Source organism: Symsagittifera roscoffensis, chromosome 4 (genome assembly GCF_963678635.1).
Source record: "Symsagittifera roscoffensis chromosome 4, txSymRosc1.1, whole genome shotgun sequence".
NCBI classification, from domain to species: Eukaryota; Metazoa; Xenacoelomorpha; order Acoela; family Convolutidae; genus Symsagittifera; species Symsagittifera roscoffensis.
The window spans coordinates 19897123-19924894 of NC_087065.1; the positions used below are offsets into that span (position 1 = coordinate 19897123).

Here is a 27772-nt window from a genome sequence, read left to right on the forward strand (position 1 = left end):
GTGCAAAATCCTATGAACGAAATTGTGATCATAAAATACGTCATCAAAAAAGTTTCTGAGGTGAAATTTGAATTAGATCAAAATAGCACTATGTTAATGATTTCAGATTTATCAAAATTTCAAATATAATGGTGAGCGTTAAACTTAATGTGCATCTTGGTTATCTAAATTTTAATGAGCGTTCTGAAGTTATAAAAAAATTTAGGTAATTTGATCAGCTAAAAACATGTTTTAATGGATTTGAATTTCAAGGCACAGTTTTTTGCTGATCAATCAAAAACATCAACCAAATACTAATATTTTTATAGAGAAAATAAGTATCGGCTAAAGCAAGTTTTCGCTTGATTGGGTTTGAATCTTTTTACAAATGCGTGCTTAAGCATAATTTTATTTTTCACTAATTGTATAGGATTAAATCAAGCTCTGATTGATTTGAGAAATTAGTTATATAGTTAATGCAAACTGCTTGTCTGAAAAAATGTTAGGATAAAAATATTGATTTAATGAAACTAATCTATACTTCTAATAAAGGGTGTTAAAAATAACGGATAATAATTTTGCTATATCTTCTGCTTTTGTTTAAAAACTCAGTAATCGCAATATCTGCACAAAGCACTTTTTTCCAAATTGAAAGCAGTTTTTATTTCAACAATTATTTACAGCAAAAATTGTTCCAGCATTGAAACGATCGATTTTAAAGTTCACTGTTGTATTGTGGTGCACAAGATGTGAAGCAGTTAACTCACTGAAACAAATAGTTGGTATAATAGCTTTGGGTCAAAATAAATATCAATTAAGAAATTGATTAAGATAAATTATACTCGTCAGAAGAAGGTCATGTTGATGTAACACTCAGCTGAAGAAGGATGTACCTCTGAGTAGAGATCCATTTCTATCCTCATCCGAAGTCATAATATAGAAGGTTTGATGATCTGAAAAATCCTCACACGCTATTGCGTACAATAGATTTCTTCTCACATGAGGCTCTGCCCATTTGTTACGCTCCCTGCTTCCATCATTAATTCTAATATTGAACCATCCACTCGCCTGCTCGCACCCTTCCATCTCAGTCATCACTACCAGGTACTCACTCAACTCGTGATTAATACAAAAAGAGGTAATCACTTTTCCTTCTGACCTCTGCTTTTTAATTTCAGTATCTAGATCCGACCTGTTGCTCTTTGTGAATATCACTTGTTCTTTATTCTCATATTGGCTCGCACCGGCAGTTACTACGAAAATGTATTTTTTATTGAGGCAAGTGACACTAGTCACAGACAGACCAGACAAAAAAAGATCTTCGGGATCTTCAGTTTGCATAATGGACTGAGCCTTGCAAAAATCTTCCATCATATAAACGTAAAACTTTCCCGTTTCTTGATCAGCTGCAAGTGAGAAAATATTCATGCCTGCCTTGCTGTGAATTTTTACTTGTTCCTTTACTTCTTTGAACGAGGAGCTAACCCAAAACTGCTTCTTCCTTGTGTTGTACTTTTTGTGATGACCGAATATAGCGAACATGTTGTTATCATGTACACTCTGTGATATCAAAGTCTGTTGGTTATTGTACGTATGAAATCTGATGAAGTCTACGTAATTAGTTTTGCAGTATTTTACAAGTGTAGGGAATTCAGCGTAGTTTCCTCTGCTGAACATTGGCTCAGTAGAAGGTCGCTGATCTTCAGGTTTACTCTCATTACCCGTCATGTAGTGTGTCAGTTCACCTCCTCCATCTAAACACAAATAAATTGATTAGTCTCAGAAATCGCCTGTTTTTTCCAATAAAAGTAACGTTAGGTGACGGCTTCACAAGTGAGTAAATGACCATATCATGGTTTTGACCTCAATCACCAAGGACAAGTTTTGCGCTGTCTTTTAAATATAGGTAAACAAAGGGCTCGCAAAGACTTTTAAATACTTTGGCAAAATACCAAAATTGAATGCAAAATGTAAAGCGCGTATAGTCATGAGGATAAAAAACTTATTTAATGACAAAAGACTTATTAGAAGTTGTTTAGTCTAAAAATATCATCCGAAACAATTTTGTACCGAAACACTAAAGGAGCAGGTGAACTTGAATTTGAATTGAATTTGAGAATGATTTTCATTCCTTAATATTATATCGCTTTCCATTGCTATAGTTGTAATTAGGTAGTCGCTTTGACGTTAAGCTGTATTTGATTTTACAATTTGACACCAGCATATATGGTTCAACGGTCGAGTATAATTTACCAGTGTGATCATAAGCAGCCTGGTCAGCCTCCGTCGCAGAGAGGCAGTGAAATCCTGGGATATTCTTTCTAATGCAGAAATCAGCCCACACACCTCCGAAACAAGAGTCTGTGCAGATAGTTGGGGGTTCCATGCCAGTTGGGATCCAATCGAAGATCTCTTCTATTCCAACTGTACCGTCTGCCAGACACCAGTTTCCAGTTGGCATCTCCCCATGGCCAGTGTAATATAGCATTGGCTTGTATTTTTTCTCTTTGCAATGCTGGAAAAACTTTTGAACGCTTGATTTCACATCTTCTTTTCTCATGTGCAGATTTTGCACTCTGTTGTAGAGATGATGACCAACAGCTCTCTCCATGTTCACGAAATCCACACTTTGACCTTTGAGAAATAAGTCCCGCCTTTCTCCTCTCGTCTCACGCTCCCCGATTTCGGACAGCTGGATATAATTAGGAGGCTCACTTGCACCTGATATTAGAAGCCACTTCCTCTCTTTATCCGTTGGGTCCCATTTGTCAATGTCACGTATTCTACCCGCGTTCTGTTCAATCGCGGAACCAGCAAATTTACTAAAACTCATGATGACTTTTGTGTTGTCGCTGAATTGTTACCAAAGATATGTAAGTTCTGATTCGATTCGGATAGCTGTTCAATATGCAAATTGGGTTTCAGAATAATTTGGTTTTAGTTGTTAAAATTGTATCTTTAAGCTGCACCGTTTTTCAGAGAGAAAAAAGAAAAGTTATTTTTGTTACAATTGTCAGCATGAGTACAACAATTTTGAAAGTACAACAAACCATTTTGTGAAAAAATGTCATATATTAACTTCAAATCTGATCAAACCATTTTTGTACGCCAGAACGTAAATCAGTTTCTTGTATGTTTTAAACTTCTGGTTAAACATTGATTAAAACGTATTTTCATCTTTAAACAAACTACTCGTGCACTGATACAGTTAAATTTTATACCAAATCAGAAAGTGTCATTTTAATAGCGGAGAAAAAGCTCAAAATCTCAAAAGCAGTAAGATAACATTATGATCCATATTGCTTTTAAACTGCGACCATGCGAACTAAGTCTAGCTTTTTTCAAAGTATGTCGTTGTTCATAAATAACACCAAGCCGAAGTGTCCAAAAACTAACCCATTTTTGAGGTTAACTTAAAGCAGACATGGCCACTGAAAATATTTTCGCTGAAATACGTTTTACATGTTTTATAGCTTATCTTTTTTAACCATAGCCATTCATCAGACAACCATAAACCAGCTATGCATGTTAAGATATGCAGAAAATTTAGACATTTCAATCAGACCGGCTATGTCTATACCACAGATATGAACAAGAAATGGGGCAGTCTATAGCCAGATTTGATCAGAAATGATTTTAGATTACATTCAACCCACTTTGAGGGACGACATCAAAGAGCCGATTCTTGATGGGGTAAAAAGAACCGTTATTAACAAACTTTGATGTTGTGCGAGAACAATAGTTATTACATTCAACTTGTGACATTCAAAACACTCATCATCATATGACTTCAGCAACTGAAGCAAATCAATAAATCACATCTTAAAATTTTTAATGAAAAAATTTTACTACAATTCATTTGGTGAAGATTGACAGTTGACCTAGTTGACTATTCTCTCAGGCACATTCTGCTGCAATTTCGACAATCCGGTTTAAACTGAACAACGGGCAAATTTTTTGAACGATTTGGTTAAGTTTTTTGTAACTAGTAACCTGTCGGACCAATTTTAAAATAAAAAACCTTATTTGGAACTTGAAAAACCTTTGAACATTTTCGCGAAGTCTATGAAAGTTTCTGCAACTAATTAAATGCGGCGGATCTAAAAATTTTTCAAGCGGTTGAGTGAATTTTTAAAAAATGTCCTTTTTTAGATCGACCAAAGTCCTTTTTTAGATCGACCGATTAATTTTCGTCCGATCAAAAAAAATGATTGTCCGCGCGCTCCGATAGCACTATAAAAACTCTATTTTGACAAACTTTTTTGCGCTGCAGTCAAATGATTGAAAAAACATCTGTTTTTTTTGGAAAAATTTGACCAAAAATTCGCGCTTTTTTGACGCTTTTTCCCCCCTTCAAATTTAGTATATATTGGCGCCATAAGCTTCCTTAGAAAAATGTCTGGATTTTTCGGCCAAAAATGGATATCTTAAAGTAAGGGACTCGAAACTCAGAGGGGAGAGGATCCGCTACTATCCTTGAAACCGCCCGGACATAAATAATTGATAAAAGGTATTGAAACTTTTCATCTTAGGGTAGAAACTTAACGAAATTGCTCAAAAGAAACTAAAAATCAAATCACAACTCTCTAGCGACATGTTAGTGGTATATATTTTTTATGAAAACCCAAGATGTTATCGAAAACCATCAAGCGTTTTTATGACGCATAGAAATTTTTATGAAAATGTTTTACTCAAATTCATTTCTAATTTTCAAATGAAAATTCTATTTGGCACTGTATTTCCTTGGATTCTGAACTCATTGCTTTTTGTTATGTTTTAAACTTAGTTTTTTCTCCATTTAATTATTTTTTACCAGTGTTGGCTGTAATCTTTGTTGTTTACCTGGCTCAGCTAAAAACGCTCAAAGCAATTCGATCATTAAAATATCATTTATGTTTTCATTTGATGTTAAAACGGCCAAATGATTTCCGGGAGCATCCAAAAACTACGTAAGCACTTTTAGAAATCATCTTTTAGAAGATACAGGAGAAGTGTGAAAAAATATACCTGTACCATTATAATACATGCCGCAACACATGAGTCAATTGTTACGCCAGTTTTTGTGGAACTGTGTAATTTTAACCTAACTATACGGCATATTCTCCAAAACCCTGGATGTATCGAAGTGATCAATTTTTTCTTATTTTTATCCCTAAAATGAATGTGTACGTCGAAAAAAAAGAAGAGATATATTCTTAAATTCACAACCGAATGAGTGAGAAAAACCAGAAGATGATAAAACTGCGAGAAAGAAAAAACTGAAAAAGCAAAAACGAATGACGCAATTTGACTTGCTCTAAGGAAAAAGAAAATTTAATTGAATTAAAACTTGTTTTTGACTAAAGAACAATTCAAAAGAAACATAAATACAGCTACTTTGTACTCTAACTAGCCTATACCTCCAAACGACAACAGTTTTAACTTAAAACTAGGGTTGTGCAGTTACTAGTAAGTAAAATTCGTTTACTAGTAAGTTACTAGTAAGTTACCACTTTTTTTTACTAGTAAGTTACTTTTACTTACTAGTAAGTTTCAAAAACTCAGGGTCTGCTTGAAAACTACCAAGTTTGAAGACCATTCATTTTCCACAAACTCAAAATCACCTAAATAATCATTTTGATCAGTATTATCAAGTAAAGCAGCGTTGTAGAATATGAAAACAAGTTTATCTGCTCTTTCGACTGATAATTGAGCTTCATTTCTTTCAACAAATTCATTTTGGTTCAACTTACTAGTAATAAGCTTTATTGTTTCGACTTTCGATACGAAAGTAACGGAATATTTGTGCTCGGGGTGGGTTTTTCTTCTTCAGACAAATTTCGACTTTTTAACTAGCCTTTTTTGACGGATTTTTTATATCATTCGAAAGTTATTGTTGTCCTGAGCTCAAATTTGAAAAGATATTTCACCTGTGATCATTTTTCGTAAAGTTACAGTGGTTTAAATATTGTCATTTTGGTTAATTTGGGACAATTAACGCGCGATATATTTCGCGTTATTAACGAGTAAGCGGAGAGTTAATCCATCTTAATAGGCGTTCCAAATTGGTTAAAAGAAGCCTATTTGCCATAATTGGTTTGTTACAAGAAGCGAAATCTATCCTTTTGTACTTTATATGGCGTGTGGGGGATGATTTTTATTTAAAAAAATTCAAATTTTAGATTTTTTTTTTTCATTTTGTTTTATTTCATTGAATTTTTTTATGTTATTACTGCTCCATAAACGTTAAAAGGCAGTCGGAACATTCAGGGCTTCGCCCTGATACGAGCAGTCTTGTTTTACTTACTAGTAAGTTACTAGTATATTTACTAGTAACTTACTTGCTAGTAAGTAAGTCCGCACAACCCTGCTCAAAACATTACGAGCATAAGAACCCTTGCACTCAGCAACAAAAAGTTTTGTAAGCAAAGTTTTTTTTTGCTTAGAAATTCAAAATAAGCGTTTGCTTATTTGGTTTTAAACACATGTGAAAACCACCAAACAAGCATTTACACTACAAAAAAAACTTCAAACAACGTTTCTTCTATTTTTGATTTCCTTTGTTTGATTGTACAGTAGATTTGAAATGATATTAACGAAACAAAAATTAACTATCATCCATAGCCTTGCTGCAAAATATTCTGATAGTCATCAAGTGATAGTGGTCCAATTTCATTTAGAAACTTGTTGAGTTAACAAAACGCTGAGTTTACAAAAATATATCATAATCTTAACTTATTTGATCGACTAGTTTTGAGTATTTTCTGATAAATGTTTATTTCTTGAACTAATATTTATCAGAACTCGCATTTTACAGTAATTGGAGTTCTTGAATAAAAAGTAAAAGTTTCAAATGACCGATAACCTAATTTTTTCTGAAAGATTTTAATTTGAAAGAATAATTCACGTTAATTCACGAGATAAAAATTATTTGAAGTACTATATAACATAAGTTTTTCCAAAAAATTTAAAATTCCAAGAAAAAAATTTGAAGTCCCAGATTTTTGGTTGCTGAAGAGTTTTTATTCATTAAATAGAATCTGGTCTTATGCTACAACAAGCAAACTTGAGGACATAACTAACAATCATTTGACAACGTCCAAATTGAATGACTTAAAACAAAACATCCTAGACAGAATGGCGTCATGAATTACAAAGTGCATCAATTAAAATTATGTCGACTCAGTGATCTGTTCTTACAATGTCAAAGTTCTTGTTACTTTTCACTAACAAGAACATTTCAACACAAACACGATAAAAAATAAAATTTTTGTAATCACAAGCAAACTCAAACTTCTAACTTGAACATAGATAAGCACGCTTGAACATAGATAAGCAAGTTTTGTATAATTATGTTAAGTCAGTAAATAAAGCGCATAATCATTTTTAAGTTTCGAAAAAAGAAAAGCACGTTTTGCGCAAATGTTTCAAGCTTGCATTCCAAAACGAGTATCGGTTTTTGATTTTAAGCTAAGAAATGCCCAATTTTGTTGCTTTGTTACTTGTAAAAATATTATATACTATATTCTAGAAGAAAAGGAGAAAAAATCTTGTTTGGAATGAAATTACATATAGAAAAATTATAGCATCACAGAGCTGATCAAAATGGATATAACTAAAAAATTTTGGAATGCCAATACAAATGGCTAAAAAATTTGTCGAATAATTGTGACTAATTGGTTTGCCTCAATTGAATTCAAAACGATTATGAGTGCGGGTTAATTAACCACGCATAAAAATCATTTAGCGGGTTAAATGAGCAATTGTCAACCCAACCCATTTTAGGCAATTGCCAGGAAACGCTTAGCAATTCTAAAATTTCCGGATTGGTTCCCGCAGGCTGTGAATTTCGTTTCTCAAAAGGTCTGTTTGCGAAAAAACTACCCAAAGCATTTGTATTACTGGTTTTCTTTGACTTTCAGAACAATTAGCATGAGCCATTCCAAATTGGAATTTTTTTAATGCAGAGTCATTCGTCACGTAAAAATAACGACCCTGAATGAAGCAATGGGCGAAAGAAAATCAAACTTTTTTGAATCTTGACTTAGAACTCAAACAACTTAAAAAGATTTTAAATTTTTTCAAATTTTAAATAGTTTAGGCTTGATCCTTCCTAGACCTTTTAAGAAACACGACACGAGTAGCACATACATGGTTGAAGCCCAAAAAGTAATTGCAACCCTGTAATTCCTCAGCCTGGTAATTTAGATAAAAAGTATGTCAACGATACCAGAGAACCGTACAGTCACCATAGCCCAGTCGGAGTCGTCAGCAGAAAGACTGAGTACATTTCAGTACTTTGGCAACAAATACAGTCAACTGACCTGATCCAAACGTAGAGCAGAATACTTCAAGGTTATTCCAAGTGGTGAAGAGGTTCCAGGCTTATCACCAGGGTTTACGGCTTCTCGCAAGCAGTTAGGGCTAACAAGGAATGATAAAACGATGGCTGTTAAATACTGAATTGACTGTATTCTAGTTCGCATAAATAAGAGAGTGAACTAGAGGTCAACGCATAACAGCTAGACAGTTCTAGGCTGATTGACAGGCAGGTACCAAACTCACACTTAATTATAGTGTGAGAACTCTCAGAGATAAATAGATAAAGAAATAGCAACTAGGATGAATGACAACTGAACATTGTAGCCCCTGACATTTCCGTATGGATAAAAAATTTAAATACATAGTAATTTAAATTTAATATAATAATTAATAATATTCAACCTGCCGCCTCAACTAACACAATACAAAAACTTGAGTTTTAGGCTTATGGCCATCCCTCTCCCTGGGTAACGAGTTTTAAATGAGTTTTAAATAAAGTTCACTTTACTTCTCCCCCTGGATGTTTTCCTTTTTGTTCCGCCCCTTGGATATTTTCGATCATGACTCCTCCCATTTTATCTAATGGCTTCCTTCTTCTGGTACTCCTTCTGGTCCCCGAGCTTTCACTTTGACTGCCAGATTCGACGTCTTCTTCTTGGCTACTAATCATAAGGCATTCTCTCGCCGCTAACGCCGGTCGGTCTTGGCTCCCCTTTCCTTGTTTCTGTCCCCCTTTTCCTCGCCTCGCTTTCGTCCCTCTAGATTTTGCTCTTGCTCCCGTTCCATGTTCTGCTACTGCTGTACTGCCGCTTGGGCCTTGTCCCGCTGCAATCGCTTCATGTCTCGCTTACACTTCTATTGGCAATCGTGCAGGGATAATATTTAGTGGTTGGTAATCTTCACTATCCGAACTGTCAGACTGGAAGGTGGCTACCGACACTTTTTTCATAGCCTTTGGCCTTTTGATTTCGGGCTTTCGACTACCCCTTTCTTTGCGCTCGATAACATCTCCTTGAGCGTAGCCGGCTTCCGTTTCTTGGGAAGTATGGGTTTTTGCTTTTCTGACACTGCACTTTTCCTAAGAACAGATCCGTTTTTTAGCTTGATAGTATGTTTGGATTCAGAGAAAACATTAGATTTTAAGAGTTTGTACCGATTTAGGGTCTTGCTGGTTGTACGCTGGTACAGGTCGCGTGCGCCTCCACTCCCTTGGACGTTAGGGCCAGTGTCTTTACTCCCTTGGATTTTCGGGGCAACTCCCGATCCCTCCCCTGGGCACGTGTCCATTTGCTGATCGCTATCAAGCATGATAGGGGCCCTTCTTAAAGCTGTAGCGTATGTCAGATCGGACCTTTCCTCCCAATTCGAGTGCTGAGGGAATGCAATTTTACTCAACTCAGGATCATTTTCGTCTAAACACAAACATTTTTGTTTTAAGACGTTCTTCCACTTCAAATTTTTCAAGCTTGGTTTTTTCGTAAGATTGCGTAAAACGGTGTTAGCCTCCCGGCCGTGGTGGGCTTCAAAAGGTGTTAATTTAGTAGTTGCATTTTTGGAAAATCGTAGCGCGCCTAGCGCTTTATCGACCATCGATTCTAGAGACTCATGCTCTTTGTCAGTCGCATAGGTTAGGACAAAATTCTTCAAACTCCCTATTGTCCGTTCAACGGACCCCGTGCCTCGATGATCGTTCACTGGTGAGTACATTAGCTCGATGCCTTCGCTGTTACAGAAGCTTTTAAACGTATTAGATGTAAAACATGATCCCTGATCAACGTGTATTTTCCGGGGTACTCCATGTTGAGTTATGTATTTATCGAGAAATTTTAAGACTTTATCTGACGTGTTAGTGGTAGTAACCATTGCTGATGGCCACCTTGAGAACCGGTCCGTAGCAACCAAGACATATTTCTTACTCTCGTTCAAGTAGTTTATTGGCCCCCAGAAATCCAATTGTATACATTCATTGGGTTCCCTTGGTTCAGGGACCTTCCCCATGTCTCTCTTGGGTAATAACGATTTTAGATTCTTACCCGCTTCCGTGCATTGCTGACAGTACGTGGCCTTTGCTGCCAAACTGCGGTACATGTAGGGATACCAGACGTCACGCGCTGCTTCATACATGTTCCTTTTACCGTGATGGTAATAATGTATCCGCGACTCAATTGGGACTTGTAATGGCAAAGGAATGACCAGCCGTCCATCTAGCCACACACAATCGTCCCGCAATGACAAATCGTTTGCGTATTGGGCCCAGTACTTCCCAATCTTCAGGAGTTCTTCTTTCAAGTTAATCCTCTTCTCCAACGCTTCTTTTACTCGTACTAAGTTCACATCCGCCGGTATGTTTGAGGCAATAATTTCTAGATTAAATAATTCTGGTAACGCTTGGGATTTCTTGATAACCTTGCAATCCCGGGGAATGATAGACATAACTTGTTGATTTGGGTTAACGGTCGGAAAAAGCTCGCCTGGGAATTTCGAAGGTATAGAAAGTACTGTATTAATTTTTGAATCCCGTGTATTTTTAGTAATGGCAACAATTTCAGGGTTAATGACAGTTATTTCATCGCTACTCAATAAGTTTTCATCTAGTCTTAGCGGAGAGTTGATTTTAGAGTGTAGTCTATTCGGAGGGTTAGTTTGGGCATCGATTTCAACATTTTCAATATCAAATACTGGGAAAGAACAATTCGACTCACTATCCATTTTGTTTGAATTATTTGATATAGGCCAATTTAACCGTCTTCCAAGGGAACAATATATAGAGCACACTGAATGTCCTGTGGATTTCTTTGATTTACGCGTTATGCAAATTGATCGTTTCCTATTGGTCGGTGTCTTCACGCATGACTTTCCGCCCTCAACCGTCGCTGTTTGTAAGCATGTTTTCCGTTCTCGCTTCTGATTGGATGAAAACTGTCTAGACTGTTTAGAACCAGTTCCTTTAATGTCCTGATGATTTCGTTCACCAAGGGATTTTAAATCATCTGTGAAACCAAGGGTTTTCCTAATTGAAGCGATTTTTGCCACGGTGAACAAATTATCATATTGACTTATCGGTTTAGGGGGTTCGCTAGGATGCCTTGACAAGTAATCTGCTAATCCGATCTTGGCGCCTGGTTTGTGTTCTATTATAAAGTCAAAAGGAATCAGTCTGTCTAGCCAACGTGTCAGTCGTGAAAAGAGTGTTTTTTTTTCTTGTTATTCCCGTTAAGTAATGAAATCAGGGCCTTATGATCCGTGATAACTGTAAAAGATCTTCCTAAAATGTAGTTTCTGAAATATTCGGCCCCCATACCACCGCCAGCATTTCAAGCTCGTTAGTGGAATATTTCTTTTCGGCTGCGTTTAAGAATCGTGATGCAAACGAGATAGGGCGCCACCGTTGTACCCAATTGCTCTAAAACCGCTCCAAGACCATTATGGCTTGCGTCGCAGACAACTCTAATGTCTTTATGAATATCAAAATGTTTTAATTCAACTATGTTTGCGACCCCCAATTTAATGTTTCGAAAAGCATTTTCACATTCCGCGGTCCAGTTATATTCATTTCTCTTGCTAAGAAGTGGCCTTAATGGAGCTGACATCTCCGCTATCGCTGGTAAATATTTATGCAAGCTGTGAATTGAGCCCATAAATGATTTCAATTGAGTGACTGTTTTAGGAGCGTTTAATGCGTCTATCGGCGATGTTTTGCGTTTAAGCGGCGTAACCCCCGTTTCGGTTATACTATGGCCAAGCCACTCGCATTCTCTTTTCGCAAACTCGCATTTTGGTAGTTTCAAAGATATGTTTTCGCGATTTAGTTTCCTGAGGATCTTTTCAACCAAGGAGATGTGTTCGACTTCCGTTCCCTTGGTTGTAACCAAAATATCATCAATAAACGCGTTCGCTTGTGGGAATTCGTTCAAAATTGAGTCCATTACTCGTTGAAACTCTGCCGGCATGGACGTTAGCCCGTAAAACCCTGTCCGGAATCGGTATGTTCCCGTTGACCGTCCGCCCACCAGAGAAAAATTACAGTGCACGCTTGTTTCTTCACTAAGTGGTAGTTGCCCATACGCGTACGTTAGATCCATCGTAGTAAAATACACCTCCCCTTGTTTTTTCTCGGAAATAAGCTGTCCTATTGTATCTACAAGTTCTTCTATATTTGGCATTTGGTATTTGTTTTTATGAACTTGTTTATTAAGCTCTCGAGATTCCAATGCTAACTTCACGGACCCGTCTTTTTTTACGGTGATGACGATCGGAGAAACAAAATATCGATCCGAACATTCTTTCAACTTTTCTATATGTCCCTGGGTTAATAGCTTATCAATTTCCTTGTCCACCTTTTCTTGGAGCGATACCGGCACTCTCCGTCCCTTCTGCTGCACTGGTACAAGATTTTTGAAAAATTCCGCTTGAACCTTGTAGTTCCTAATTTTTCCGTCTCTAGTAAAAGGTTTTGGGAATAGCTTACTGAAGTATAATTGCCATTGGTCCATCTGCTCATCCTCCGATTCGTTGTGCCCTTCCTCACATGAATTGTCTTCCGTCCCCTGGATGTTCATTAATTCCCCCCCTGGATCTGCTTGCATCAACTGGAGTCCGAGTTTTCCCATCAAATCACGACCCACGATGGATGGTCTGGTCCCCCCAATGACTCGGACTTCTGCTTTCGTCTTCCAGCCGTTTGATGCTAACTCGAGTTCCATTCTGCCCAACATCTTGATCCGATTGTTGCTGTAATCCCGGAAACCGTCATCGTCAGCGTCATCTTGTTTTAAGTTAATTCCCGCTCTTCCCACTGTTCTCCTCAAATCGTCTAATGTTAGGATGGATATCGGCGATTCACTGTCGATCCAGATGTTCATCGGGTGTCCATTGATATATATTTTGAGTTTAGGTCCGGCAACTTTCAATAATGTCTCTTTCTTCCGTCTGATTGCCATAACCATGTAGCCGTCGGAACTTTCTGATGACCAGCTGTGGTGTTCTCGTTTAACGAAACTCACTGAATTCGTTGCAACTTGGGGCCCCACGTCATCCGAGGGGGTATCTTCTTCCTCGAATAGCTCATCCCCTTGGATTAGTCCAACTGGTTGACCCCCCCCCCCCCTTGACTGTCGTTTTCCCCGGCAAGTCCTCTCAAAATGCCCGACCTTTTTGCAAAAGTTGCATGTGACGGCTCTTGCTGGGCATCGCTGTCGGTGTTCTGGTGTGAAGTTCGGTTGATCGCAATTGTAACATCTTCGTTCTTGCATTCGTTCTTGTGTTCGACCTCCTCCACGATTTGAGTATTGGCCCCGTCCCCTTGGCATTCCTCGTCCCCTGGATCCACGAATATTGCTGATTGGTTCCGTTTTGATCTGCAGGGAACCCCCTGGCGATGGATAAACCGCTCCCGTGGAACCGGATGCGACGCCCTTGTAAGTCTTTGCGTACTTGTCTCCTCTTTCATACGACATCGCGATTCTCAATGCTTCCTCCGGGGTCTTAGTTTCCCGACACAGCTCGTTCTGAGCGTCCCTGTTCCTCATATTGAATATAAATATGTCTCTCACCATTTTCCGCTCCTGGGTGCCCAAATTGCATCTTGCCGCCATTCCGCTAAGTTCTGCATAGAACGATTCTAAGCTTTCCCCCTCCTTTTGTTTCCTCGATAACATCTGGGTACGTTTCATTTCGCTCTTTCTGTAAGAGAGCTACACAGGTATCCAAAAAACGCGGGTATCGTATTGTTTCCATATTTAAATGTGGATGCTGATTATGCAAGGCTCTCTGTCCCTCGTGTCCCAGGCATAGGTACAGATTCGATATCAGTGTACGTTCACCTTCTTCCCTTGGTTTGCCACCAATGTCACCCAGGTCATTAATCTGTGCTTCAGTCAATGTCGATGCAAAGTAAAATTCCGACGAGACTAGTCCATGTTTCGCCACCATTGCCCAATGAAATCGTTGTTTCCAGTGTTCCCATAAGAGTTGTGGTTCCGCCTGATTCGGAGGCCAGAATGCCACAATTCCAAGGGGGTTTTTCCCCCCTCCATCCACTGGCTGCGCCATAACAAGGAATGACAAAACAATGGCTGTTAAATACTGAATTGACTGTCTTCTAGTTCGCATAAATAAGAGAGTGAACTAGAGGTCAACGCATAACAGCTAGACAGTTCTAGGCTGATTGACAGGCAGGAACCAAACTCACACTTAATTATAGTGTGAGAACTCTCAGAGATAAGTAGATAAAGAAATAGCAACTAGGATGAATGACAACTGAACATTGTAGCCCCTGACAACATTGTGAGTATTTATTTCAGGCACTTATCTAATTCGAAAAACAAAACAATTAATAAAACACCACATCAAGAGTTTTTTGGGGATTCATCAAATTGATTTTTTGAGCTTTTAAAAAACTAAAAACTATCTTTATGTTTCTTTAAAAAAAACTAAAAACTATCTTTTATAAAAACCGTATTTTTCAAAACAATTTTCAGCATTGACTAACTGGTTCCTCCCTAATATTGAACAGTTTTGCAAGAAAAAATTACTTTGAAATGCTGCACGAGCAGAATGATTAAAAAGGTTCTTACAGGTCGGTGCTACCGTATGCCATCTCCAATCCAGCAGCATCGATGGCCTTGTCGTAGGAAGAGGTGCGCTGATAATAACTGTTTCCAGATGCCACGACTGAACGAGAGGTCATGTAGTCATCTGCAAAAACTAACGATCAGCTGAATTGTTTTTGTTCTGAACACTACAGAAAAAAAACAGCGAAGAACTATGGCGCAGGATGGATTGTTTTTCATTGCCTCAAAGAAGTATCGTATGATTCCAAGTATGGTACAAAGAAAAACCTATTCAGCCGTGCATCACGGTTGAAAGGGTTTTTATATGTACCATAATTTGGCAAATCGAAAAGTTGTCTCTATCGAGATCAACTTTGTCTAATTCAACCTCACCTCGTTAAAAAAGAAGCTGCGCGAAATTTAGAAAAAAAAGATCTTAAAACTAAAGAATTGCTTTTTTTCAACTTGTTTTTCAAATTATGAAAATTTTCTATCTTTAAATTTTTCAAAACCGAAATTATTGTGATCAGAAAAACTCTTGCTAACTTGTACTTCCTTATTGTGAAGTGCAAGATTCACTGTAAGCCGATGAAGATAGTGGGTCTATATCGGTTTATAGAGAAACATGCACTTCAAAAAATATTGAAATAAGGAAGTATAGATACTAAGTACATGTTTTTCTGGCATCAGTTATTCTAGAAAAAAATAGAAATTAGATTTTAAAAACAAGTTGTTTATCTATCATACCTTAATTTTAACTCAAGGCCTGATATAAATCTGTAACTAACGTATTTTTTTCTGACGAGGAATATTTATTTTTTGAGAAAAATTTCTGGTCAGAAATTTGTTATAAAGTGTTCAAGCAGCATGGATTTTCTTTGAATACATATCTCTAATCTGAACTCTAGGCAAATCCAGAAAATCTAGGCATATCTAGAAAATTTGCAAATATAAGCTATCGCTAGCCAGAAAAAAAAACCTGTAGGGACTCGAACCACCAACCTTATGTTTTTCACACAAAAAGAAACTACAAGGCAATGAAATTGAATGAACTCATTTTTTTGAAGGAACAAACGATAAAAAACCATAAAATTTTTATTGAAACTTTAAATAACAACCATAGCTTTACCTTCGTACTCCCTTTCTTCGCAACATTTCAGGCATTTCTTCACACATTTTGGACACTTCCTCACAATCAGCTGTTGAATCAGAACACCTGTCACGGATGGGAGACTTTACGATTTTATTATTACTAATCCAAATAGATATGATGTATTAACTTCTTAAAAATATGAGAATAATCTCTTTTTTGAAAAAAAAAGAGAACTGAACTCGTCTTCTAGGTGGAGAGTACTCCACCTGACTGTTCAATTTTATGTTTGAATTTAGCAGTTCTTTCTTGAAATGGATTTGGCTGACTTTCGTAGCAGATTAGCTTTTAGAGGTTATAACGAGAGGTTAGAGATATTTTCAAGAGGTTATACCTCACAAAAACAATTTACAGAAGAAAGTTTCTCGGAGTTTCTTTTAGTTTTTCAATGGGAAGGAAAAAGTTGGGCGGAATTATCTAACACTGGAGGGAAATACCTGAAAAAAAAACGGAAGCACCTAAACACACAGGCTGATCCATAGTTTTCCTTCCGTCCCTTAAGCGACGTGGTTTGAACAAAAAATTGAAGTTTTTATTCGGGATAGCTTTATATGACACTTTATAACAGAGCTGCAATTACGTCATCAGCACATTTTTATCATCGTTGAAAGTCATTTTTATCAAAACCCGTTTCAATTATTGAAAAATTATCACAAATTGAATTCCGGAGAACATAACATTTCGTTGGGTCGGGCTTGGAAAAAATGTAATAACACATCTTGAAAGAAATGATAGTTTCAGTTAAAATGTCAACATTTTTTCCTGACAAGCAAATCTTGAATGGCTGCAAATTATGGGCACAGTTTGAACTTTAAATATTTGCAAAAGAGAATTGATAAGGAAAGTTAAGTGCAGTCTGCGTCGTAAAACTCCAAGATAACTTAATGTTCAAAAAACAATTGGGAAATCATTATGAAGATAAACCCTTATCATATATTCATGTTTAACATAAAATGCTCAGGTCACTTTTTGGGGATGTCCCAACAAAGCAAAGTTTTCGGAGCAGTCCCAAGTTGAAAAAAAAAATTTTCTCGGAAATCAATTTACCAAAAAAATCTGCTTTTTCAGCTTAAAACGAGGATACACCAGTTAGTCTGACATAAAAAACAACGTTTCATAGCGCAACTACCCATGAGTGCCGGACACCAGGCCTCATTATTTCAGGCAAAATTACATAAATAGGGGGTTCAGGCCGAAAGAAATATGTAAGTTCGTGGAAGTAGTAAGAGATCATGGGCTCAAAACACGTAAGTTGGTCGTTTCTAAACATAAAACAACTGCTATAAAAATCATATTCAATTTCTTAAACGTCAATTTTTTTGTCAAACAACACTATCATTCACAGATTTTTTTATGAACTATGCATTCCAAAAACAGTTGATTGAGTATCACAAAAAAACACTCGATTAATTTAAGTAATAAACAACTATTTGACTAACTTTATTCAGCAGTCCCTAAGTAAACACACTTCGGCAAATTTTTCATACACTCGAAAAGTTAAAAATTTGGCTTGAAACCCCTGTTGGCTTCCCGGGTTGACCCCCATAGACCCAAAATGCTAGTCATACAATTCCATGAACTAGCGTGAAAACAAACTAATCAATCAAAATTCATACTTTTTGCTAAAATGGTGTCATCGTAATTTCGAAGATCTTTTTCGTTGTTTTGGCATAAAATTCAGTGTATCGTACCAAACAAAGAAAAGAAAAACTTTTGTTAAAAAACACTGCTAATCATACAATTGCCATATATGGAAATTGTATGACTAGCATTTTTTTGATGGCGACAACAAAGTAAATTTGAATCTGCATCAAAATGTTTTTTGTTTTTCATTTAACCGCAAGCAAAATTTATTTTTTTGTGCATAACGTAGTCCTGGATACACTAATAATAAAATTTTTCCCCTTTCGCCCAATAAATTTTTTCAATTGTTTTGTATGGCATGTTTATGTAAGCCTTGATCATTATCTGATAAGTTAAAAATTCAAATTTTAAAAAATAATCAGCATTAAAAATTTTTGCCAAAACTTGAAAGTTTGATAATTTTGTTATATTATTTGTGAAGGACAGATTTAGGACATTTCAAACCGTTTACAATGCATTTTTAAAGCGAGACGATCAAACCTATGGTAATTTTACGTTTGAGCAACCCCAAGGTTTTGTCAGTTGTGTTCGTTTACGAACACAACCAAAAAGTTTTGAGAAACTAAAAAGTAAAAAATCATAATTTTTGGTTTATGGAAAAATGCTAGTCCTACAAATTCCATATATGAAAAGTGACCATTCATAGATCTTTCATGCAATTTTCTGTGTTAATGAAATTGCATGAAATATGTATGATTAGCATTTTTTATACATGAAAAAATATGCGAGCAGCATTTTTGGTCAACCCGGGTTGTTGTTCTAAAGCCATTAATTATATAACATAATGATTTTTAATGAAAATTCTAGTCTTCTTTTGAAAGCAGTTTTGTTCTCAATTTTTAATGATCGGAGCAATAAGCCAAGCACAAAAATTGCAGCTAGTTTTGAATTTCTAATACACAACCTTCTAGCTCTAAAAGAACTGAATCAATTATCGATTTTAATTATATTTGGAAAAAGTTTGAGCTCTTCAATTTTGACGTTTGAAAACATAATCTAATCTTTCGAACATTTAGATCAAACGTACAATTTCCCTTCAGCCCCAATCGATTTAGGGGGTAAAAAATACCGGTTTTTTCAGAAATTGACCTCCTGAGCAAAAAATCTCAATAGTCGAAAAAATCAATCGACACCAAATCATAATTAATATTTTAAGCTATGAACAGGATAAAACGACTGTTCGGTTTAAAACATTTTCTCTAGAAGTTTTTCAGCGCGCTTTTTTGAAAAGAAGGTCTTACGCGGATTTGAACTTCAAAATTATTTCTTGCTTGGGGAGAACGTTCTACGGTAGGTCACTTAGAAAAGATTTTGTATGGTTGATCCAAATTCCAAGGTTGACCAAAAAGGCTTGTCTTATATTTTTTCGTATGCGGAAAAACGTACAATAAGCATTTTTCCATTTATAAGTTTTTTAAGAAAAGCTTTTTCCTTAAACAAAAATGTTTTTTTTGTGTGTGTTTTGCGAAACATTTTTGCGAAAAAACTTTAACCACAGATTTTCAAACAAAAGAACCCAATGGTTGAGAGGAAAAAATCTCACTGATACTTGGTTCTATGTAAAAGTTGTTTGAGATGACAGCTCAAAGTTCACTCAGCTTGGTACAAGCTTGGTACTTACTTCTTTTCCATGAAAAGTTTAGCTTGTACTTCATTATAGACAAAAATAACATTCATTTTCGCATGCAATTTTTTGCAATATACTTTTTTGAGCATAAAAACTTTTTTGCATTTTAAATTTGCGAACTAGTTGATTTTACTGTCATTTTAGTCATTTGAAGTCATTTTAATTCATTTCACGTCATAAATTAAAAATATTGATCTTCTACCCTTTTTGTCCTCGAAGTCCAAAATAATTAGGAGCATACTGAACAAAAAATTGATGAAGACAAATTTGCAGGGAGTGTTACCGGACTTATTATGATGCAACTTGTTTTGCAAAATTGGGAACTATTATTTTATTTCAAAAATTGATCATTTCATTTTTTTATTTATTAAAAAGCCTTCTATAGGTCAACTATTGAAAAATGTGATCGCTGAAACAAAAAGTGGCTAAACAAAATGTGAAATTTCCAAATATTGCACTAAATTTTTGAAAATTGCGTGTAGACTGAAAATTGGTGTTTTATTTTGGAATAAGAATGACATTTTTTCTGCTAATTAAATAAAAATTAAGAAACTAAGCTCTTTTCGATTTTCAAAGACTCGGTTTTTTTCCAGCCCCTTGAAATTCTTTGAAATTCATTTTGTGAAAGTCTATTTAAAATGAACATTCATAAATAAAAGATTGCTTTAAGACTTGTCAGGATGAACAAGTGAAACTTATTTTACAACATTTTTGAAATGCAAAACGCAATGTGAACAATTTTTGAAATTTTAGTTTGTAATTTTACAAGTGGGAGAATTGAAAAAAGTCTCATTTTAAGATAACAATTGGTTTTGCAATTTAAAAAATCGCAAAAAATGACTCTATTTCACTTTTTCCCACTGTAAACTCGAAATATATGGCAACCACTAACTTTCAATTTTCCAAGTTTTAGGTCAAGTAACTTCAATTTTGCGTGATGATCACTGCTTTTCTCGCGTGTCAAATGATTGACTTTCATCACTGTCAAGTAACTGTCATTCTTGCGGGTTGATCATTTTGCGGGCAATGTAAATATGCCTTAAAGTTTTTGAGACTGTGCATCAAACAGTGCACCGTACAGCCGGACTTTTCTGCGATTGCAAAAAAAATGAAAAATTGAGAGGAGTGTCTCTTGGCTTAATTCTAAACTATGTTTATCAGAGTGCGTCAGCATGTTAAATTGGCTGCCTAAATTGTAGCCGTCGGCTGTCAAATGCGGTTTATCTGCTATCACGAGGACACATTACAAAGTTTCGGCTAGGTAATTGCAAGTTGAATCTGGTGATTTAAGGAGCTGGTCCATTGTTGCAGTTAGTCACTGTCCTAATGCGGTGGCTGCTGTTGCGAAGTTCAGAAATGTTGAGTTAAACAGGTTGGCTGGTTGTTGTTGTCTGCTGATTGATCATGCTTCTTTGTTGTCGTTGATCATTGTCGAAGAATATTGGCTAGTCGTTGTCGTTATCCAAGTAATTGCAGGTTGAAGTAATGTAGTTGCTTGCACAACTACATGAAAAGAAGCATAATATTCAAGTTGTACATTCTGCGTATTTGAGATCTGCCTGAGAGAATTCATTAGTCGTCTTGAAACGTGTTGCTGGCTCGGGTGGCGAATGTTCTTTCGAAATAAGAACATGTGGTATGAAGAAGTAAACTTCTGGTTTTTTTTTCCATCCAATAAAATGAGATGCTCTGAAAAAGTGTCAAAACTTGACTTTTGTAGTCATCCTTTGGCTCCCAATGTTTTAAATTTACCGCGGAAAGGGGAGAAATTTCGGATTCCTCTAGGGTAAGATTTTGCTTTTTTTCCTGGAGAACAATTTACTCGATTGGAAAAGATTTTTGTTGCGAATTTTTGATGAAAGATTTCGTCGCTAAATTTTTGTTTGCTAAATTATTGCTGAGGTTGGAAACTGATCAAAGTTGTGTTATCGAAATTTCTGATAAACGCTTTGAGTTCCTGGTTGATCGATTGAAGATTTGCATGTTTGATCTTTAAAACGCGCGGCTGCAATTAGAACCAAACAATTGCGCGGAGAAGCGGGTTTCACATCAAAAAATTTCCATTCTAGAGGCAGGAGCTGCCCTTTCTTGGGGTCTTGGAAGGCTGTCACAGCTAGAAGGATGCTGGTTTGGCAAAAGAACGGCGTCTAAGGGGGAAGCTTTTTCGAATGACAGTTTTGGCCCAGCATCTACTGGCTGAAGAAAAAAAATCTGGTCCGTTGAAACGACGGCTGCTTATATCGAACTCTAAACAGGGATTTTCACAAGTTCCATCATTGGTGGAATTGAAGTAACCATGGCAATTTTTCCACTGAGTAATTTGGGCGAGCTCCAGTATCGCAGATATACGATTTTCAACAATGATTTAATGTCTCTGGTCAGATCCACGAATCCAATAAAAAACTGCTGCTTTCGTTCCAGAGACAATTTTGGGTTAGATAGAAGCGTTGCTGTTGTTTAATAAAACTAGCAAGACGGGTTGTGTAGACAAGGTATGCTAATGAATCAAGAGCTGCGTACGAAGCATCCGAAAAAATGTGCGAGGAAATTTTTGAAATCGGTTCAGGAAATAAGGGCGACGCAAATAAGCGGTTGAAGGTTGCCGGCTTCTCGCAGTAGTTAAAATAGCTCAGGAAGGTCCTCTTTGGTAATTTGATAGCCCCATTTAGTCCTTTTCTGCGTATTTTTGCTGTAGAAATCGTAAGTGAATGGTGGCGGCGGCAGCGATGCCAAAAGAGTTGAAAAAGGAAGAAGAAATGGTAGAAGGTTGCGCTAGGTTGGCTTCTTTTGTTTGACTCATGAAATTTCATTGGCTAAAAAGCTAGTGAATCAGAGAAAATGTCCCATTCGAACCCCAATTCCTGTTTTGGGTTCTGTCAGTTCGTCGTGAGATATAACGAGGTGTTGCTAGGTGTTGCACTTAAAATATCAGGGTTCGAAGTAATCCACTTAGTCAGGTTGAAACTCGTCGGTGGAAACATCGATGTTGAAGATTGTTTGAACATCATCTTCCAGCGCAGAGTCGACAGCGGGCAAGAGATCAGTTTCAGCGCAAAAACCGCTCTAGTCCTCAGGCGATACATGAGCTTCGGAATGGAATAAGAGCTCTTCAAGAGAAAAAACGCTGCCTGAGTGGATAACAGAGCGAGTGTACTACACGTCGTTTTTAGTTTCTCTAAATTCTTTGCGAGTTCGTCCCGGACTGCGTTTCTACTGAGACCAGCGCCAAGCAGAGTTGTGTCGTCGGGTGGGATATATCGGATAACGGGAATTTCGCTGCTAAAAGACGCTTCTATCTCAGATCTATGTACTCCAAAAGCTGTTTTTTCACACTTCCCTCATTGAAGGCGCAAATCAATTTTCTCGGCTTCTAGTTTGAGTTCGCGAAGATCTTCAAAGTCTTCAAAAGAAAAAGAGCCTTATTTTCAACGAGTACACATTTACTTACCGTAGTAAGCGTTTGGAAATTTTATAAACAATCTGATTGTATGCTCAAGAGAGGAACGGGCTGCGGAAAACTGTGTAAGTTTCATGGTCCCGTGCCTATCAAGAAATAATGGAAAGTCCCCTATCCTAGAGCAAAGAGGAGTACCCAGCCTCCTATGCTGATTCCGAACTGGACCATGATGGGGGTCGTGTAGTCGAACTCCGGCTCCACCCGATAGTGCTCGTGACTCACATTGGGGGGATCAGTCAGAGGGGGCATAGTCTCCCCGTAAAGGGCCATCTGTCTGAATATTTCCCATTATAAACTTAGTCCGATACTTTCTTTTGACTTTTTAGCTCTTTTTCCTTTTCCCCCCACCTGCAAAATTTTACCAGGGAAATTTTGTTCACGTTATCCGAATGTTACAAAAATTGGCATGCACGCAAAGTGATTAAGCCAATACAAACATATTTGGTATTCATGTTTAACATTGTAAAACCCCTCGATACACCATAAAATTGATGCCGGCTTTTTCCCCCATCCTCCACCTCACATAAGTATAAGTATAAGTGTCATTTTTCTGGTGTAGCTAGAGGTTTGTCTAACTAAATATGTTTGCCATGGACTGCTAATCCTCCCCCCCCCCCCCCACCTGCGAAATTTTATAAGTGATTTTTCGGTTCACATAATATGATAGCGACAAAGTTGGCATGTGAACAAATTATGCCAAAACAATGAGCGTAAACATTAAAGTAAAAATCTACAAAAAAGTAATCGATTAAATTGGAATCAAAAATGGATTTTAATCATTTGTAATGAATTGCAATGATTTTTATTTTTCAAAAAAAAAACGGTAATAATGGATTAAAAATCCGTTAGGTTGTCTAATTTGCCACGACAATCGCAAAGTGACATGCACGCACGCAAATGGCATGCACGCAAAGTGATTAAGCCAATACAAACATATTTGGTATTCATGTTTAACATTGTAAAACCCCTCGATACACCATAAAATTGATGCCGGCTTTTTCCCCCATCCTCCACCTCACATAAGTATAAGTATAAGTGTCATTTTTCTGGTGTAGCTAGAGGTTTGTCTAACTAAATATGTTTGCCATGGACTGCTAATCCTCCCCCCCCCCCCCACCTGCGAAATTTTATAAGTGATTTTTCGGTTCACATAATATGATAGCGACAAAGTTGGCATGTGAACAAATTATGCCAAAACAATGAGCGTAAACATTAAAGTAAAAATCTACAAAAAAGTAATCGATTAAATTGGAATCAAAAATGGATTTTAATCATTTGTAATGAATTGCAATGATTTTTATTTTTCAAAAAAAAAACGGTAATAATGGATTAAAAATCCGTTAGGTTGTCTAATTTGCCACGACAATCGATCATATAGACAAAATTTCAGTCCTCAAAAGCCCACTATAATCGATGATTTTTGTCAATAAAACTTCGGTGCTGGATATTAATATCTTGCATTTCTGTTGCGTAATGCGTAATGTGTAAACGTGTGGAATTCACAATATCTCTAGGCCGACCTTTCACTCTACTTCGTGTCGCCGCTATATGTTTCCCTTTTACACTGGGTCGGTGGGGCAACCAAGTACCAGTGCTGTTCACAATCCCAAAAGGGTTAATTTGGTGGATAGCCGGTCTGTATCGTATTATGTTGCTCGCCCCTTTTGTGGTGCTCTTCCGGCTGTACCTCTCTCGTCAATCGATAATCGCTCGCAACAACACTTTTCGATAATAAGTATGAATTAAGAGATAAATATAATCCAACTACAGAATGGCCTATAATTGGCCCAGATAAAAATTATTCGTTCAATTAAGGAGAAGGGTTTGCGATTATTATTAATTAACTAACTGCCTCTAACAGTTATCAGCACTTCACTAATATCAACTTCCAGAGGTGCCTCTCTGAGTTTCACTTTCTTCTTGAAAGTACTTAGAAAAATTACCCTACCCGATAAATTAACAACTTTCGCGAAGTTGTTCCTTTAAGGTTTTTCGTAACTTTTTCTAACCAACTTGATTAGTCTCTCCTAATTTTTGTTCTGTTTTTGTCGCAAAGGTCGACCGGAACGTTCGTACCTTAAGTCTATTTACCCTTAGTTTTAGTTAGAGATGCCATCCCCTTATAAGTCTTAGCATTTACCTTTATGCCTCCTACGCAACGTTCCAGTTCATAAACTCGGCATGATCACATTAATTTAAATGCCAGGTTCCAAATGCCAATCAAAGCTATGCAAAACAAATAGCAAATGCAACTTCAACTCAATCCAAGCTATATTTACATATCAACATTACCAAGGACTTTATTTAACTTTCCCGTAACTTTTCCCGTCTCCCACATTTAGGGTAAATTCACAAAGGACTTAATTTCCTAATTATCATAATCCAAAAATTCCCATGCATAACCTATTCAAATTTCAACCTAATCGACCTTCAGGTTAAGTCATTCCCCCAACTAGTGTCCAATTGAGCCAAAAAAAACATCTCCCAGAAGTCAATGGAATATCCAGTACATTTCTAATATTTATGTTAATTAATTCCCTATTCCCTCTGTCATATTGCCAAATTAATATGTGACTACTTTTCTGTGCCATTGACGCATTTCTATTAATAGTTCATTCGCCAAGTCAAAATTTAACCCAATGTTTATTTAACTAACTCGTATTAAATCCAACAATATACCACTATACATTAAGCCAAGATATTCCATCGAATTCCAGGAAATGCCTAACTAATTTCCTACGCACGCAAATTGTCACCCAATATCAATAACATATCTCTATTAACTCCCCTGATTACGAGACATATGATTTGGGCTACTTTCCGGTGCTAATTTTAGGGGTTTCGGGGCTAAAATTCCAAAAGGTCAAGTAAAGGTCAACCCGGGGTCACCCGGGGTCAAGTCTCCCATAATCGGTTCGAGGTCACATGGGGTCGTACCTACCAAGTTTCATCCATATCCGACAAATACTTCTCAAGTTATCCCACTTTTAAGGTTCATTATCACTTTTCCCGGGAAAGGTCAATTAGCACCAGAAAGGTCAACCGGGAGCTGAGACCTATAGGGGTCCTTTTTACCGGGGTGGGTTATACTACACATATAAGCCATAAAATCGATATGCCCTCGCGCATTATTTTTCGCAAATAGCCCGTTAACACCTAAAAGGGGTGATATTCCCAAGTGCTAATAGCCCGTGCCATTGTCACCCAGTAGGGTCATCATCCTAATATACGATAGACCATGTCACTATCTACCATCCCTCCAAGTTTCAGCTCCCTAGGGTCATTGGGGGTCGAGAAGTAGCCTCCGGGAGTCATGTGGGGGTTTGTTTGTTTAGGGCATAAATCGGGCCGGGGTGACCTTGGAGATCTGGAATTCCAAACTTAAGCTTCCCTCATCCAGGGCTACCACATATTTAAAAATGAGCTCAATCGGATCATTAGTTAAGGGTTTCCGGTGGGGCCATTTGCACTTCCGGGAACCGTTATCACTCGGCCCCAGGGGGTCAAGCGGGTCCGGCGCTTTGCATGCCCGGGTCAAATCATCTCTAGTATCACTCCATTAAATTTCATAAAGTTCGCCCTTATAGTTCCCGAGTTGGGGGGGGGGGGGGGGGTTGGCGGGAGCTATTGCATTCACTATTTTCACTAAAGAGGGGGATTAATCCCACGAACTTAATTAAACACGAGTTTAATTCAATCTTAACTTAACTATTTTATTATTTACCAATCAATCATTCGGTAGCGTTCTAAACGGTTTCTTCATCTTATTACATATTATTCGATTTATCATCTTTATCATGGATTTTGAATTATATACCCAAATATCCCAATATCTCCACGCTACCCCGAAAGAACGACGGAAAATACCCCCCGGCCTTGCCCGAAACAAAAGAACCGCCTTCTGCCTTAGAGCGAAGAAGTATTCCCTCGTGGATGGATACCTACGCCGAGATGGGAAAATCGTTCTCCACAAGCTTAACGTCACCCCCGTGTTACGTAATTTACATAGGTCAACCTTAAGTCATCGGGGGAACTCTAACGATCTACACCAAGAAGCGCGATCGCAGTATTTCATAGAGGGAGACCTCCGTGATGTCTGTCGAAATGTCTGTTTCGAGTGCATTAAATGTATTGAAGCCCGGATGATCCTATCTGACGAGGTTCCTATGCGACATTTATCGTCCAAGACTCGCGAACGAATATGCCGGACGATTATGACGCCGGTGAAGAAAGCAAAGGGAAATCGATCGCATAAACCTCGTGTCCCTGTCTTCGTTGCCGGGAAAAAACCTATCGCCACCCAAGACTGCGATAGTGCCAACGTCAACACGCACGAACCCATTACGATCGAAGGCGCTTGCACTCTTTCTTCTTGTTTATTAGATTGCCTACATTACCTTATTACCGGGAGAAAAGTACAGTCGTACCGCTTGCAACGGACCTTAGAGGATCAGCAATTGCGTGAACGAGGACGTTTGGATTCGTTCTATTATCCTTTTCACGATCCCAATGCGACGTTACTATCACGTGGGGTCATTGATTCCGACATGCACCTGCTCGCCGAAATGCTCGGGGTACATATATACGAGTACCGGACCGACCTAAGTCCCCCGAAATGGAATTACGTCGCGGGGAATAAACACGGTCAAAACGGATCGGAAGCTATTTACCTCCAGTATTGGCAGCAACATGAGGGGCCCCACAAAGGGGAAGGGCATGTCGCAATTATTACCGGAATGCATCCAAAACCTACATAGTTTTATTCAAAATCCCTTTTTACTTGAACTTTTCTTATTATTTCAAATATCTTCATCATTCTCATCTTGGTATTTAATTTCGACCATTTTGGGTCCCTATTATGCACATGCTTCGATTCGTTCGTCTCCGACAAATATTTACTGCAAATATTTGCTGGATTATAGGACGTTCGATTTTGGGCTGTGCACATCATTCCTATTTCATATCTACTACATTCAAGTTACTTTTAAAACGTGAGTAATTTTTGGTATAAACTTTCAATAATTTGTTTTGAATATTTTGTAACCTGTTCTTTTAGCCAAACT

At 37.4% G+C, this 27772-nt stretch overlaps 2 protein-coding genes across 4 annotated transcripts in view; both read right to left on the reverse strand.

Moving 5' to 3' along the window:
• LOC134845223 (cilia- and flagella-associated protein 43-like) overlaps window positions 1–27772 on the reverse strand; it is a 306846-nt gene that overhangs the window by 214055 nt on the left and 65019 nt on the right. The window lies entirely within an intron of this gene.
• Window positions 293–3083, reverse strand: LOC134844382 (uncharacterized). Of its 2 annotated transcripts, XM_063861038.1 has the most exons (3): window positions 2233–3083; window positions 873–1733; window positions 293–745 (listed from the first exon to the last, which is right to left on the reverse strand). In XM_063861038.1, the coding sequence occupies exons 1-3, from the start codon at window positions 2810–2812 to the stop codon at window positions 738–740; spliced, it is 1449 nt and encodes a 482-aa protein (XP_063717108.1). In that variant the 5' UTR covers window positions 2813–3083; the 3' UTR covers window positions 293–737. The 2 variants fall into 2 exon arrangements, with proteins under 2 accessions (XP_063717108.1, XP_063717107.1); XM_063861037.1 differs by having other exon boundaries at window positions 294–1733.